We start from the raw sequence: 14,896 nt of genomic DNA on the forward strand, positions 1-14,896 counted from the left end.
CCCTCCCCTTCTAATAACAGTGGGGGGGGGGGACTTTTAACGTCCTTTGACGGCTCAGGACGATATTTCTCAATCACAGAGACCTTTCATGCAGGCAAAAATATCTTTCCTATCTTTTCCCCTCTCCTCTCCTGCTTCCGGAGAGGGGGTCTTGTCTTAAGATTTTCGGATTTTTTATCCTTTCAAAGACGTCTTTAAAGGTTTTAGTCCACAGAGTCTTTGCTTTAAACTATTTACACAGCGGAAGGCTGGCTTCCTGTTTAGACCTTACCGCTTCGGGTTCAAATTACTTCTCTCTTTTACTTCAAGTCCCAATTCTAATCCAACATTCAAAATCTTGCTTTTCTTTGAAGTTTTAACTTCCCCTACTCACGGGTACTTCTTTTCTTTTGTAATCCAAATTGTCTCAGGAAAAAGCCGGCGCTCTCTCGGCAACAGCTGCGCGACGTCACTCCAGAGAAGTAGCGATCGACTCTCAGTGCCTCGCCACCCCCGCCCCGCTCAGGAGCCTTTACCAGACTCCTTTTACGTTTGGGGGGGGCGCAAATGGCACCCACCGAGTCCCACGGCCGTAGGCTTCCTCCGCCTACGGTTTCAAGGGTCCACCGCGTCGCCGAAGCGGTAAGATCCCAGTTTCTCTGGAGCTCTTCCCTCCGAGGATCAAAGGGAAGCCGCCATCACCGCCGGCGCTCGGCTCCGGAAGCCTGCAATACAAAAAATTATTGCAGTATAGATCACGCGATAAAATTAACTGCAGGCAGGTCTTAAAACTTTATAAAGCCAATCCTCCTAACAGAAGCCATCTCAAGATCAGGAGATGACATGCATGCCTGGTGGTGTGAGGGAAATGCAGGTTTCAGTGACCATTCAACTTCTGATAACATGGTTATAACTCTGGAAAATATACAATAAATACTTAGCACTTTATGTCAAAGGTGAAATTTGAACCAGAGACCACCTTGTTCACAGCACACATAGAAAAGCCAAAGAGATCATAATGCAACCATGCAGAGATCCCAACTTTGCAAAGGCAATAATAGTTAGGACTGCCCAGAATTTATACCAATACCAGTCCCCTCAAGTCAGGGACCTTGCAACACAACCTTCACAAGATTCCTAATGTATGTTTCTCCTACATTCTCCTCCCCTCCTTTGAGGGGATAGGGCAGGACTTCTCAGACTTGAGTCCCTTGCTGTTGTTGGGCTACAACTCCCAGCATCCCTAGCTAGCAGGACCAGTGGTCAGGGATGATGGGGATTGTAGTCTAAAAACAGCTGGAGACCCAAGTTTAGGAAACCCTGGTCTAGGGGCTCCAGGTTGTTCCTGTCCTGCAAATTGAAAACAGATTATTGATACCAGGAAGAATGGAATATTTAGTTAAATTTGTTAAGTTAAATTAGCTGGAAATAGCTTGCAGATATTTAATGGGCTTAGGATTTTATTTATGTTAAGTGATGAAGTAATATGTTTAATTCCATAGGGTGAAGATTTAAGGATGTTAATGTTTAAGTTAAATTTAATAAAAAATGGGATTTGGAAAACCGTTAAAAGGACATGCAATGAAATTCAACTAAGGGGAAGCGAGGAAGTCACTTAACAAAGTTAGTAACTGTAATTTTCAATAAGGCTATGATTTATGTTTGTTTTGTTTGTTTGTCTTGTGTGTTTGTTTGTTTTTTATAATATTGTGAAAATGAATAAAATTTTGGGGGAACAAGTAAAAAAAAGAAAAAGAAATAAAACAGATTATTGCCCTAGAGGTTTCTCATCCAAAACCTCTTCCCCTAAACTCTTGAACTTTATATGCATTTATTTACACAGTTTGAATGTATACAAACACCAGCAATGATGAAGCAACATGGCACTGCACACTGAATTTGATAACTTCATAATTTATAGTGCAGACTGAGAAGTTAAGGCCAACTGGCAGTTTGACCTGTCTGGTATGTTAGGATTGCAGCCTAAGGCAACTAGTCTCCTGCTCATTAAGAATCAGAACGTTCTCCTTAGTGAAATGAGAGGAAACTGCGCAAGAGCGCCTGTCCTTTTCTGCAGGGCTTGCCCAGGAAAACTTCCTGATGGATTGTGCCCCGTGGGTCAGACAGGTACGCCTTCCGCCCTCTGCCAGCCTTCACAGTACCCTTGGCTTGCATCTGGTGTAATCAAGCCTGTTCTACAGAAACCAAGCATGATGAAGGCCAAAGCATTTCAGCACATGGGCAGTGGGAAAGCTGGCTTCCAGGAACATTCCTGCTAGTCATAAGATGGATTGCAGCATGGAAACCCAATAGGGCTCATTCCTCCAAAGACAACCCAATGAAGTAATCAGGGCTCTGTGTCATCAGGCTGGGCTGATACTATTCTGCCTCGTTGAAATAGACTGCAACTCTGGCAAGAATGCCCTGAAGGTTTCTTTCCTCACAGAAGCAAAATGGTTTGGGGTGAGCAACTTCATAGAGATCTGACATGTGCCACACTAGGAACCAAGCCGCATATGAGGGCATGGAAGTCTGTGGTGTCCTCATTCCAGTTACTGGAAAGGAAATAACATCCCAACAAAAAGGGAACGGTTAAGTAAACTATGTGAGTATCTGGAGTTAGCAAAATTGACGGATATAATAAGGCATAAATCTACAGAAACAATGGGAATGCTGAAATGAGTATGTACACAAACAGGGATCAAACACAAAAGTTTGGCTGTGCTTAGACAAACCTTGTGAAGAATATTGAGAATACAAAGATTAGATGAACTACGAAAGAATTTAAGGAAAGAAGTGACTGAAGAACAGATGTAAAGGTGAATCAGATAACCAAGAGACGTGTGGTGAATGCGGTGGAAGTCTTTTATAATATTTTAACTAGGATTTAAATATTGTAATGTTTGAAGTATGAATTTGGAATAATTGATTATAATAATATTTTTACTCTTCATTCTTGTTTCTTTTATCTTTTGTCTTTCTTCTTTTCTAGTCTGCATTCTGGAAAATTGTGTAGACAAAATGTATTTATGTATGGTTATATATTGTTTCTATTTCTTTTTTTCTATTCATTTTTTGTAACATTTAATAAAACTTTAAAAAAAGGAAATGTGGGGTACCAATATAAGAAAAAGTACACACAAATATACATTATTTAATAATAAATGTAAAAAACCAACAGTGAGGATAATAAATGAATTGTGTGCTTCAAATATAATATCAGGGGCATAATCTGATCAAAGTTACACACTTTCGGATGCAAATAACACTTGATTTCAGTGATAGAGGTGAGCACTTAAATATCTTCCACAAAAACAAATGGGATTTGGAAGTCCTTAGATTGGGCTGGGTCGTACCCTAAGGTCAGAGACACAAGGTTCTGTAGGACTTTATATTTTCAGTATATTTTAGTTATGACTTAGTGAGCAGAATGTTCAACTAAAATGTTAACTGAACAAACAGAGGGGCCAAATCTTTATCAGTGAGGGTAAAGCTCAGTCAGTTGGGTTATGAGCAAAAGGTCCACTTGTTTATCTTTTCGAATCTGCTTTAGTTCCAATATGCTGCTTTGGTCACGTGGAAGATGGAGCAAGGATTGTGTCGATGAACATTTTTATTGTGTAAATAATGTTGTCTTTTCTCTTCCTCTTTTGATTTTTTTACTTCGTATATTTGTTATTTCTTTATTTTTTATTTTCCTCTTTTTCGTTCCTTTATAAATTTTCTATTCTCTACATAATTTCCTTTTTCTTCATATGTAAAGAGATAGAATACAACAGGCTTCCTCAACCTCGGCCCTCCAGATGTTTTTGGCCTACATCTCCCATGATCCCTAGCTAGCAGGATCAGTGGTCATGGATGATGGGAATTGTAGTCTCAAAACATCTGGAGGGCCGAAGTTGAGGAAGCCTGGCATACAATGTGTGTACAGTGGTACCTCGGGTTACATATTCTTCAGGTTACATACGCTTCAGGTTACAGACTCCGCTAACCCAGAAATAGTGCTTCAGGTTAAGAACTTTGCTTCAGGATGGGAACAGAAATCGTGCTCCGGCGGCGCAGCGGCAGCGGGAGGCCCCATTAGCTAAAGTGGTGCTTCAGGTTAAGAACAGTTTCAGGTTAAGTACGGACCTCCGGAACGAATTGAGTACTTAACCCGAGGTACCACGGTATAGATACGTAAATTTTTAAGCAATGAAGAATAATAGATAGATAGATAGATAGATAGATAGATAGATAGATAGATAGATAAAGGTAAAGGTACCCCTGCTCGTACGGGCCAGTCTTGCCAGACTCTAGGGTTGTGTGCTCATCTCACTCTATAGGCCGGGAGCCAGCGCTGTCCGCAGATACTTCCGGGTCACGTGGCCAGTGTGACAAGCTGCATCTGGCGAGCCAGCGCAGCACACGGAACGCCGTTTACCTTCCCGCTAGTAAGCGGTCCCTATTTATCTACTTGCACCCGGGGGTGCTTTTGAACTGCTAGGTTGGCAGGCGCTGGGACCGAACGACGGGAGCGCACCCCGCCGCGGGGATTTGAACCACCGACCTTTCGATCGGCAAGTCCTAGGCGCTGAGGCTTTTACCCACAGCGCCACCCGGGTCCCTAGATAGATAGATAGATAGATATATTTAAAGGAAGATGGAGCAAGCTTGTTTTGGGCTGCTCCAGAGTGTACGACCTGAACCAATGGATTCAAATTATAAGAAAGGAGATTTGGGGAAAACATTCTGACATTAGGAAGAACTTTCTGACAGTTGGAGTTGTTTGACAGTGGAATGGATTCCTTCAGGAGATGGTGGGCTCTCCTTTGTTGTAGGTTTTTAAACAGAGGTTGGACGGACATCTGTCAGGGATTCTTTAGCTGTGATTCCTGCATTGCCAGAGCTTGGACCAGATGACCGCTGGGGTCCCTTCCAGTTCTGCAATTCTATGATCTTTGTAAACTACTATTCTGACTCCAACAGTGACCTCTCCTGGTCACCATAGAGGAAAGCCTCCCAATTGTCAGTCACAGCTAATGGGGAGTCATTTCCAAACTGTGTGCCGCATGATCACACAGGAACGCAAGGAGAGAAAACAGACTCAAAGCCCCTGTGAGCCAAAGTAGCCATTCATAGATGAGGCTGTGACACTGGATGACACAGTGCTCTGACCTTGGCTCCTTCCACTGAGCCCATGCTCAAGATGGGCAATTCTGCCCGGTCTCTGCATACACACCACCAGAGAAATTTCTTAATTACCTGCGTTCAGAGAAGGTTCCCTGCTCCGCCTCCGTCCAATCAGGGATAAGAGGGAATATCCCAAACAGTGACTCATGAAGAAGCACATCGGGTGAGGTTTATGAGAAACAATTAATTCTTACTCCTCCTGAACTCCTGCACTTGTGTGACGCATTATAGCTCAGTGGGAGTGTAAATGCTATGCCTGCAGGTTCCATGCTCAGTTCCTCTCCCTCTCTATTATTAAATGTTCTGTTTTACATTTTAGAATATTCATTTAAACAACCTTAAAATATCAATGACCTCCCTTCTTCACTTTCCATGGTTCATTTTGTATAACATAAATCCCTGCATATTTTACATAAACTAAACCATTCAGTTTATGTTTATGTTCAGTTTAAACTAAACCATTCAGTAGGGACACAGGTGGTGCTGTGGGTTAAGCCACAGAGCCTAGGGCTTGCCGATCAGAAGGTCAGCGGTTTGAATCCCTGTGACGGGGTGAGCTCCCGTTGCTCAGTCCCTGCTCCTGCCAACCTAGCAGTTTGAAAGCACGTCAAAGTGAAAGTAGATTAATAGGTTCCGCTCCAGCGGGAAGGTAAACGGTGTTTCCGTGTGCTGCTCTGGTTCGCCAGAAGCGGCTTAGTCATGCTGGCCACATGACCCAGAAGCTGTACTCCAGCTCCCTCAGCCAATAAAGCGAGATGAGCGCCGCAACCCCAGAGTCGGTCACGACTGGACCTAATGGTCAGGGGTCCCTTTACCTTTACCTTTAGACTTGCTAAGATGTATAAGACTGAATCAGTAAGTGCTGGAGATGCAATGAGGCTGAGGGTACGTTCTTTCATATGTGGTGGACCTGTAAAGGGGTAAAAAAGTATTGGGAAATAATTCATAATGAACTGAAAAAAATGTTTAAAAGTACTTTTCCCAAAAAAACCAGAATCCTCTGGGTTGAGGATAATTCAGATGGAAATTCCTAGATGTTCAAAAAAAATATTTATGTATGCTACTACAGCGGCCCGTTTTCTTAGCCCAAAAATGGAAAATGAGCGAGGTCCCAACTAAAGAAGAATGGCAACTTAAACTGATGGAATATGCGCAACTTGCGGACCTAACATATAGAATAAGAGAACAAGAAGAACGTACGTTTAAAGATTGGAAAATGTTTATTGAATATATGGGGGGAATTGAGTACACTTGAAATTGTTGGCAGCATTAAGATAAATTCAACAGTGTAAAGAACCTGCACAAGCAACGATTACACAAACCCCCACATATATTAAGTAAAATAGAAACATCACCACCCGACCCCACCCCCACCCATCTTTCCCCCCCCACCTCTTTCCCCCTATTCTTCCTAATGTCTGAACAAATGAAATCAATTTGTAAAAAAGAAAAGTTACATAAAAAAAATACGAGAGAAACATTGCACATACCTTGTAAATCAAGAAAATCTTTAATAAAAATAAATTTAAAAAAGAAAGAAAAATTACAGTGTAAATAAGTTTTGATGGATGTAATAATAGAATACTGGATGGTTTAAAGGCTCAGAGGGAAGCCAACATTCAGTTACCGCTGCACACCTCCAGAACGATGCCACCAGATCCCTTTTGAAGTCTCAAGTCTTTCTTTTAAAAAATCCTTGCAGCTGTTTACTAGACTTATCTTCCTGTTTCATCTATCTGTCTGCTCCCCAAAACTGGTCATAAAGGTACAGGTACCCCTGCCCGCTTGGGCCAGTCTTGCCAGACTCTAGGGTTGTGCGCTCATCTCACTCTAGGGGCCGGGAGCCAGCGCTGTCCGCAGACACTTCCGGGTCACGTGGCCAGCGTGACGAAGCTGCTCTAGCGAACCGGCACCAGAGCAGCACACAGAAACGCCGTTTACCTTCCCGCTGGTAAGCGGTCCCTATTTATCTACTTGCACCCGGGAGTGCTTTCGAACTGCTAGGTTGGCAGGTGCTGGGACCGAGTGACGGGAGTGCACCCCGCCACGGGGATTCGAACCGCCGACCATGCGATCGGCAAGTCCTAGGCGCTTAGGCTTTAACCCACAGCGCCACCCGTGTCTCTGGTCATAATGAGCCTCAAAAAAAAAAAAATCTCAGGGAAAAGGCTTTTATCTTAGATACTTCCTCTCTCCTTGATGGGATTTGATCAGGCCAGGGCTTCCCCAGAGGAGGCTGGGCAGTTTTGAAATAGGAGCACTGAACTTGGAGCATGTCCAAATGGGAGTTTCCCACACTCTTGCTTTTGGCACCTCAGTCAAAAGTGTGGACAAACCCCCTATCATATTGTATTGATCTTACCGTTCTTTCTTCTTCCAAGTTCTATTTGTCACCAAAGGACCAGTTCAGATGAGATGTTGTACAGCTTGAGAAGTGAAGGCGCATTGAATCTGCTCAGGTTTACCCTACCCTCCACACACACCCCAACACCATTACAAACACAGTTGAGATTGTTGTCAACATGTGGGCTATGTCTCTATCAAAGCTGGCTTTTGTTGTGTGGCATTTCCTCCCTCGTTCCGTAATCCCCTCCTCTGTGTCTTGTTAATGCTCTTTTAGTCATTGCATGTGGTGTTTGTGCGTGTGCCTTAATTAAACAGGAGTACAGATAATCCAAAACGGACTGTGGTCTAAACCACTGAGCCTAGGGCTTGCCGATCAGAAGGTCGGCGGTTCGAATCCTCGCAACGGGGTGAGCTCTCGTTGTTCGGTCCCAGCTCCTGCACACCTAGCAGGTCAGGGGAACCTTTACCTTTACCGATAATCCACTGGGTGGGGTGTTAGGTGCACTTCCTGGCAATCTCAACATGACTGCCAATATCTTTAGAGGGCATAATCCTGCCCCTCAACAGGATTCTCTGGGCAGCTAACAATGGAACACATAATAAAAAATAAATATATTTCAAAGTAAGCAAGCAATACCTGCAGAAATCTCAGAAGCCCAAAGAAGATGCTATGTCAGATTTCTACTGGTTGGGAGTGGGGTTTAAGTTAGGGCTGCCATACGTCCAGATTTTCCTGGACATTACTGGGATTTGAAAGGCAGAATTGACATCTGGGGGGATTTTCTGAAAAGTGGCGTCTTTTCCTGGATCTTAGGCAAGTCAAGTTTGTTTGTGTTTTTGTAAATGCTCAACAACTTTCGGGTTTGCCAAAGAAAAGCTCAACAATTTTGAGTCCTTCTAAAAAACGCTCAACAACTTTCAGGGTGTCCTGGTTTTTACTTTTTGAAATATGGCAAGCCTAGTTTAAGTGCCCTGCACAGTTCCTTGTCTATCCTAAAAGACCCGCACAACCAGAATAAATTATGCAAAAACTGCAAAATAAAGTATTCAAAATAAGAGAAAACATGCAAATTTGCTTAGTATGCACAATTTATACATGTTGCAGAATCCAGCTTCTCTTGTTATACACTTCAGAATTCCCAATTGTTTTCTGATTAGATCTTTTAAATATGCATTTTACATTTTAGCACATTTAATAAAGCAAGTTGCCATAAGGAGTCCACACATTTTGCCTAGTCTAGGTGGCAAATCTTAAAATTTGTGGTTGCAAGTATCCTGCACCTCACCCAAAGAACAGTGCCTGCTCCCAGATTGTGGGCTGCATCTCCAAAACGCTCCCCGGCGACCTTGCGCCAGTCACTGCCTTGCAGCCTAACCTACCTCACAGGGCTGCTGTGGCAATGAAATGAGAAGCACCATGTACACCTCCGTGAGCTCATTGGGCACCACAGTTCAAGAAGGACACTGACAAACTGGAACGTGTCCAGAGAAGGGCAACCAAAATGGTCAAAGGCCTGAAAACGATGCCTTATGAGGAACGGCTAAGGGAGCTGGGCATGTTTAGCCTGGAGAAGAGGAGGTTAAGGGGTGATATGATAGCCATGTTCAAATATATAAAAGGATGTCACATAGAGGAGGGAGAAAGGTTGTTTTCTGCTGCTCCAGAGAAGCGGACACGGAGCAATGGATCCAAACTACAAGAAAGAAGATTCCACCTAAACATTAGGAAGAACTTCCTGACAGTAAGAGCTGTTCGACAGTGGAATTTGCGGCCAAGGAGTGTGGTGGAGTCTCCTTCTTTGGAGGTCTTTAAGCAGAGGCTTGACAACCATATGTCAGGAGTGGTCTGATGGTGGTTCCTGCTTGGCAGGGGGTTGGACTCGATGGCCCTTGTGGTCTCATCCAACTCTATGATGCTATGAAAAGGAGGGATATATAAATGCAATAAATAAGGATAAAGTGGTTGTGTTTAGCCAGATCGTGCCCTCTGTGTTCACTAACTTCTCGCCTCCACTCCAGGACATTTCCAAGTACAGTGGTACCTCGGGTTAAGAACTTAATTCGTTCTGGAGGTCCATTCTTAACATGAAACTGTTCTTAACCTGAAGCACCACTTTAGCTAATGGGGCCTCCTGCTGCCGCCGCGCCGCCAGAACACGATTTCTCTTCTCATCCTGAAGCAAAGTTCTTAACCCGAGGTACTATTTCTGGGTTAGCAGAGTCTGTAACCTGAAGCATATGTAACCCGAGGTACCACTGTAAATCTTTAAGACCTGTTCAACTGACAAAACTGCAAGATGAAATGTTCTGAGTTAAGAATGCACTTTTTAGATAATATATTTATTAAATGTGGTGGAGATACTATAGTGATAAACAAACATCTGCAGCAGTTACAGGAACAGGGATTTCAACTTTTAAAATTACATTTGGGATTCCTGATCTGAGAACATATACCTTGGTTTTATGCTATCTCCCTGTGGAAGAATTAGCCACTATGAGCAAGCCACAATGGACCTTCTGGGTTCCAAAAGCAATCAACAAAGATTGTTTCAGAAACTTTGCAAAAGGAACAAGGTTGAAATGGGCAGCAAAATAAAACTATGTGGACCCTCAGAAGGCAGCAGAAAGGGGACAGATGACAGAAGGGATCCTTTTTACTCAAACCACAACACACACGTGAGTAAATCACACTTGTTTCCAGGGACAGCTAAAAACCTCAAAGCTCAGTTGGGAATTTCTGCTTCTTCATGCAGACATTCAAGCCCTATAGAAAATAGTGGGTTGAGATTCATCCTAGCCTGCTGCGTCCTGCTCAACATTCACACACTGGACTCCCATGTTTGCAAAGACACCCACATGTGTAAATACCAATGTGATATAGGTGTCACACATGCCATGTCTGTAGACCCACATGAACACATGAAGTCCGTGTCTGATTCTGATAACTTGATGCTGCTGAAACACCAATGGGCAACCGCTCCGCTCGCTCCTACAAACTCTACCCAGTCCAAGCTAACTTTGAAAGAATGGCTTCCATGGAGGTCGTTAACGAGAAGACAAATCCAAATATAAAACAGGGGAAATGCTGGGACTTGAACCAATATTACATACAACAGAGCTGAAAAACAAAGCCCATCTCTTCACCTAGGCACAGAACAGCCCATCCGGTTTCTCGTGTGAAGGGAAGCTTTTGCCACCAACTGAAATGTTGCTACGTTATTAATCTGTAGGCTCTTCCAACACTACAAGGCGGGTGTCATGGGTAAAGTCGTCCAGCCGTATAAGGCTGCTCTCCGCCACCCACTCAGGTACACAGGTCATAGCTAAGACTTGCTGGAGTGGCCTGGCTCTTTTGTGGTGTCTGCTTTGGGGGCCTTCAGCACACTCAGTTTCTTGGGTAGTTTAGCGCTGGCCTTCATCACCACTTCGTGCTCAATCTTCTTACGGATGCCCACCTCCAGGTTCTGCAGAGAAAGAAGTTTATATGACAACTAAGCAGCTATGCACCTGAAATGTCCCAATGTTATGGTGTGCCATTGAAGTTTGCTTATGGGGTGGTGGGTATAAGGTATTTCTGGTTTTTTAGCATGTGGCGCTGGGGTCTAAACCACCGAGCCTCTTGGGCTTGCTGATCGGAAGGTCAGCAGTTCGATTCCCCGTGACGGGGTGAGGTCCCGTTGCTCGGTCCTAGCTCCTGCCAACCTAGCAGTTCGAAAGCACGTCAAAGTGCAAGTAGATAAATAGGTACCACTCCGGAGGGAAGGCAAACAGCATTTCCGTGTGCTGCTCTGGCTTCGCCAGAAGCGGCTTAGTCATGCTGTCCACATGACCCAGAAAAACTGTCTGTGGACAAACATTGGCTCCCTCAGCCAGTAAAGCGAGATGAGCGCTGCAACCCCAGAGTCATTCGTGACTGGACTTACGGTAACTGTCAGGGGTCCTTTACCTTTACCTTTTTATACTACCCTTGATCAGATATGACCCCAGGCTGGTTTACAATAAAAGCAAACAATACAATCCACATGAAACAACGATCAAAAACATCCTAATGAAAAGAACAGTAAGGTGAGTTTGAACATACGTAGAAGGCCTAGGAGAATAAAAAAAATGTTTTTGGCTGGAGTCTCAAACATAAAGCTCTCCCCATGGTCACCACCAACCTCACTCATGACAGAAAGTATTGGTAGATGCGGGTCAGTGTGGGAATGGGCATTCCTTTAGACACCCATGAGAGCCAAGGGCCTTAAAAGTCAGTGCTTGTGCCTTCACTTAGGCTCAGAAACAAATAATAATAATAATAACAATAATAGTAATACTAATTTACTATTTATACCCCGCCCATCTGGCTGAGTTTCCCCAACCACTCTGGGCAGCTCCCAATCGAGTATTAAAAACAATACAGCATTAAATATTAAAAACTTCCCTAAACAGGGCTGCCTTCAGATGTCTTTTAAAAATAGGATAGTTGCTTATTTCCTTTACATGTGATGGGAGGGCGTTCCACAGGGCGGGTGCCACTACCGAGAAGGCCCTCTGTCTGAGAACCAGACAGAGAACCAGAGAAGTTTTTTAAATTCAGATGAGCCATCTCAGCTAAAAGCACAGCAGCTGAATCTGTACTAGTTATAAACTGTCTCCAGGGGCAACACCAAATGCAATGCATTGCAGGAGTCTAACCGAGAAGCTACTGGAGCATTGAGCATGGTGGCCAGGCTACCCCTGTCCAGAAGCAGCTACACATCATGTCTTAGGCTAAGCCAGTGGGAAAGTGCTCCGTGCCACTGAAGACAATTGATGATTGGTCCGTGGGTTGAAAACAAGCACCCACATAGCACAAGCCTCAGAAGGTGGTCTCTGCCGTTGCTGCTTCCAGAGTGTCAGTTTGGCACGGAGGAGCGTGGGAGCATCTCACCTTTTTCAGTTTTTGCTGCTGGATGACCCGAGCCTTCTTGGGAGCAATTATGCGGCCTAGGAGAGGAACCAAACACAAAGGAAATAAATTATCTTTCACTTCCACGCTGCTTCATCTCCTAGGCAGAAGCTGTGCAGGATATACAGATATGCAGAAAAGAATTTGCCTACCAAATATCATTGTTTCTTACTAGATGGGCAACCTTCTCTTGGGCTAGATTTGTATGTAACCCACTGTCACTACTCAAAATATTTAAAGTACATAATTTGTAAAATAATAATAATAATAATAATAATAATAATAATAATAATGCAGAAGCTGTTTCAGGAGAGTTACAAAGATCATGTACAGCTGCACTGGACAGTGTGTTTGTTGCTCTACTCTGGAGACTCGCCTGGAAATTGCCACAGGCGCAGAATGCTGCAGCCAGAGTGCTGTATGGAGAGTCTGGCCATCCACACATTACAGTACAGTGGTGCCTCGCAAGACGAAAAGAATCCGTTCCGCGAGTCTCTTCGTCTTGTGGTTTTTTTCATCTTGCGAAGCAAGCCCATTAGCGGATTAGCGCTATTAGCGCTATTAGCGGTTTAGCGGCTATTAAAGGTTTAAGGGATTAGCGGATTAGCTGCTAAAAGGCTATTAGCGGCTATTAAAGGATTAAGGGATTAGCTGCTAAAAGGCTATTAGCGGCTTAAATCAGCTGATAAGCGGCTAAGATCAGCTGTTAAGCGGCTTAGGGGCTTGGGAAAAAAGGGGGGAGGGGGAAAAAAACCCCAGGAATCGCAAGACATTTTCGTCTTGCGAAGCAAGCCCATAGCAAATTCGTTTTGTGAAGCACCTCCAAAACGGAAAACCCTTTCGTCTAGCGGGTTTTCCGTCTTGCGAGGCATTCGTCTTGCAGGGCACCACTGTACACCTATATTGAGAGAACTGCACTGACCACCAAGTAGCCACTGAGCTGAGCTCAGTGTTTTATTATTAACATATAGAGCCTTGAACAATTTGGGGCCGAGGTGCCTAAACGATTCCTTTTCCCTGCATCGGTCTTGGTTTAAATATTCAGCGGAGGCCTTGTCAACAGAGCCATGGCATGCCAGTGTCACCTGATGGCAGGGTCTTCTCAGTGGTGGAGAACGCTCTCCTCGCTGTCATTTGTAGGGTGCTTCCAACATCTGTTAAAAACAACACCTCTTTATTGAGGCTTTCCCTGACTGTCAACTGTATTTCTTACATCTGCAGAAGTTGCTTTTTTAAATAATATGATTTTAATGTATCTTGCTATGTTGCAAACTGTGTTGGAATTTTTTAAAAAATAGCAAGGAGTTTAGAAATGTATTGAAATAAATACAGTGGTACATCGGGTTAAGTACTTAATTCGTTCTGGAGGTCCGGTCTTAACCTGAAACTGTTCTTAACCTGAAGCACCACTTTAGCTAATGGGGCCTCCTGCTGCTGCCACACAGCTGGAGCATGATTTCTGTTCTCATCCTGAAGCAAAGTTCTTAACCCGAGGTAATATTTCTGGGTTAGCGGAGTCTGTAACCTGAAGCGTATGTAACCCGAGGTACCACTGTAAATCCCCACTCAGCCTTATTTGCCCATCCAATTTATTTCATTTACACCCCACCGTGTAAGGCGCTCTACATGATCCCCTCTTTCTTTGCACACATCCTTTTACCATCACCTGTGCCATGGAGAGGCAGCCCAAGGTCAGTGGCTGAGTTCTTATGGCTGTGAGAATTCGAACCTGGGTCCCCTCAAAGTCCAGCGCCCTTAACCGCTATGACTGCGAACCCACCATCCAGTCAAGTCAATATGGCTCCCCCCCCCCATCGCAAAGAATCCAGGGAACTGTAGTTCGCTAAAGTTTCTTTCCATTGTAGCCCTGAGAGGCAAACCACAGAACTCAGGATTCTTTGCGGGAAGCGACCTGCTTTTTACGCATGGCGCGCGCGTAAAATGGGAACGTGGAGAGCGCTCTGGCACCGGCTTCGTGGATCACGAATAAAGAAATTAAGGGGAGGAAAAGAAACCTCCTAATTTGGTCTTAAATCGCTTGGATTGGCTTGGGCAAGAGAAAGCAACTAAATATTTAAAATAACTAATAATAATTATTCCTCATCGCGCGCTTGGAGAGCAGGGGGTTCTTTTTCCGCGCACCCGGAATGCTTCCGAGCGCGCACAAAACTCTCCGGAACCGGAGGCAAAGTTGCGAGCTAAGCCGGCGCCCGAGCGGCCTCTGTGTCCGTCCCTCGGCCCTACCTCCTTTGCGAGGCCCCCGGGCCGCCGCCGCCGTCGCTTTCTTCCCCGCGGAGGCCGCCTTGCGCGCCTGGAACTTGCGCTTCCCCTGAGCCATCGCTCTCGGCCGCCTTGCCTTGGGTGGTCGGCTCACTTCCGCGCGCCCTGGTGGACGGAGGGAGGGAGGACTCGAACCCGGAACTGCAGGCGCAGCTGCCGGGATGCGAAAGGGCACGAGCGGCGCGCGAC

The 14,896-nt window shown here is 44.7% G+C and overlaps 1 protein-coding gene and 1 long non-coding RNA gene across 3 annotated transcripts in view; one reads left to right on the plus strand and one right to left on the minus strand.

Annotated features, from left to right (window-relative positions):
- Positions 1-9,906, plus strand: part of LOC310667923 — a 67,921-nt gene extending 58,015 nt beyond the window's left edge. Inside the window, exons 2-4 of one of the 2 annotated variants that reach the window (XR_014506420.1) lie at positions 8,703-8,947; positions 9,424-9,532; positions 9,769-9,906. This is a non-coding gene — a long non-coding RNA (uncharacterized lncRNA). Of the gene's footprint in view, positions 1-8,702; positions 8,948-9,423; positions 9,676-9,768 lie in introns of those variants that run through there. The other variant, XR_014506421.1, reaches the window with a different exon arrangement.
- LOC310667874 (leydig cell tumor 10 kDa protein homolog) lies at positions 9,819-14,896 on the minus strand. Its single transcript, XM_083420910.1, has 3 exons — positions 14,672-14,896; positions 12,410-12,465; positions 9,819-10,961 (listed from the first exon to the last, which is right to left on the minus strand). The coding sequence occupies exons 1-3, from the start codon at positions 14,763-14,765 to the stop codon at positions 10,821-10,823; spliced, it is 291 nt and encodes a 96-aa protein (XP_083277036.1). The 5' UTR covers positions 14,766-14,896; the 3' UTR covers positions 9,819-10,820.

This window comes from Podarcis tiliguerta (genome assembly GCF_965153285.1).
Source record: "Podarcis tiliguerta genome assembly, chromosome: 17".
NCBI classification, from domain to species: domain Eukaryota; kingdom Metazoa; phylum Chordata; class Lepidosauria; order Squamata; family Lacertidae; genus Podarcis; species Podarcis tiliguerta.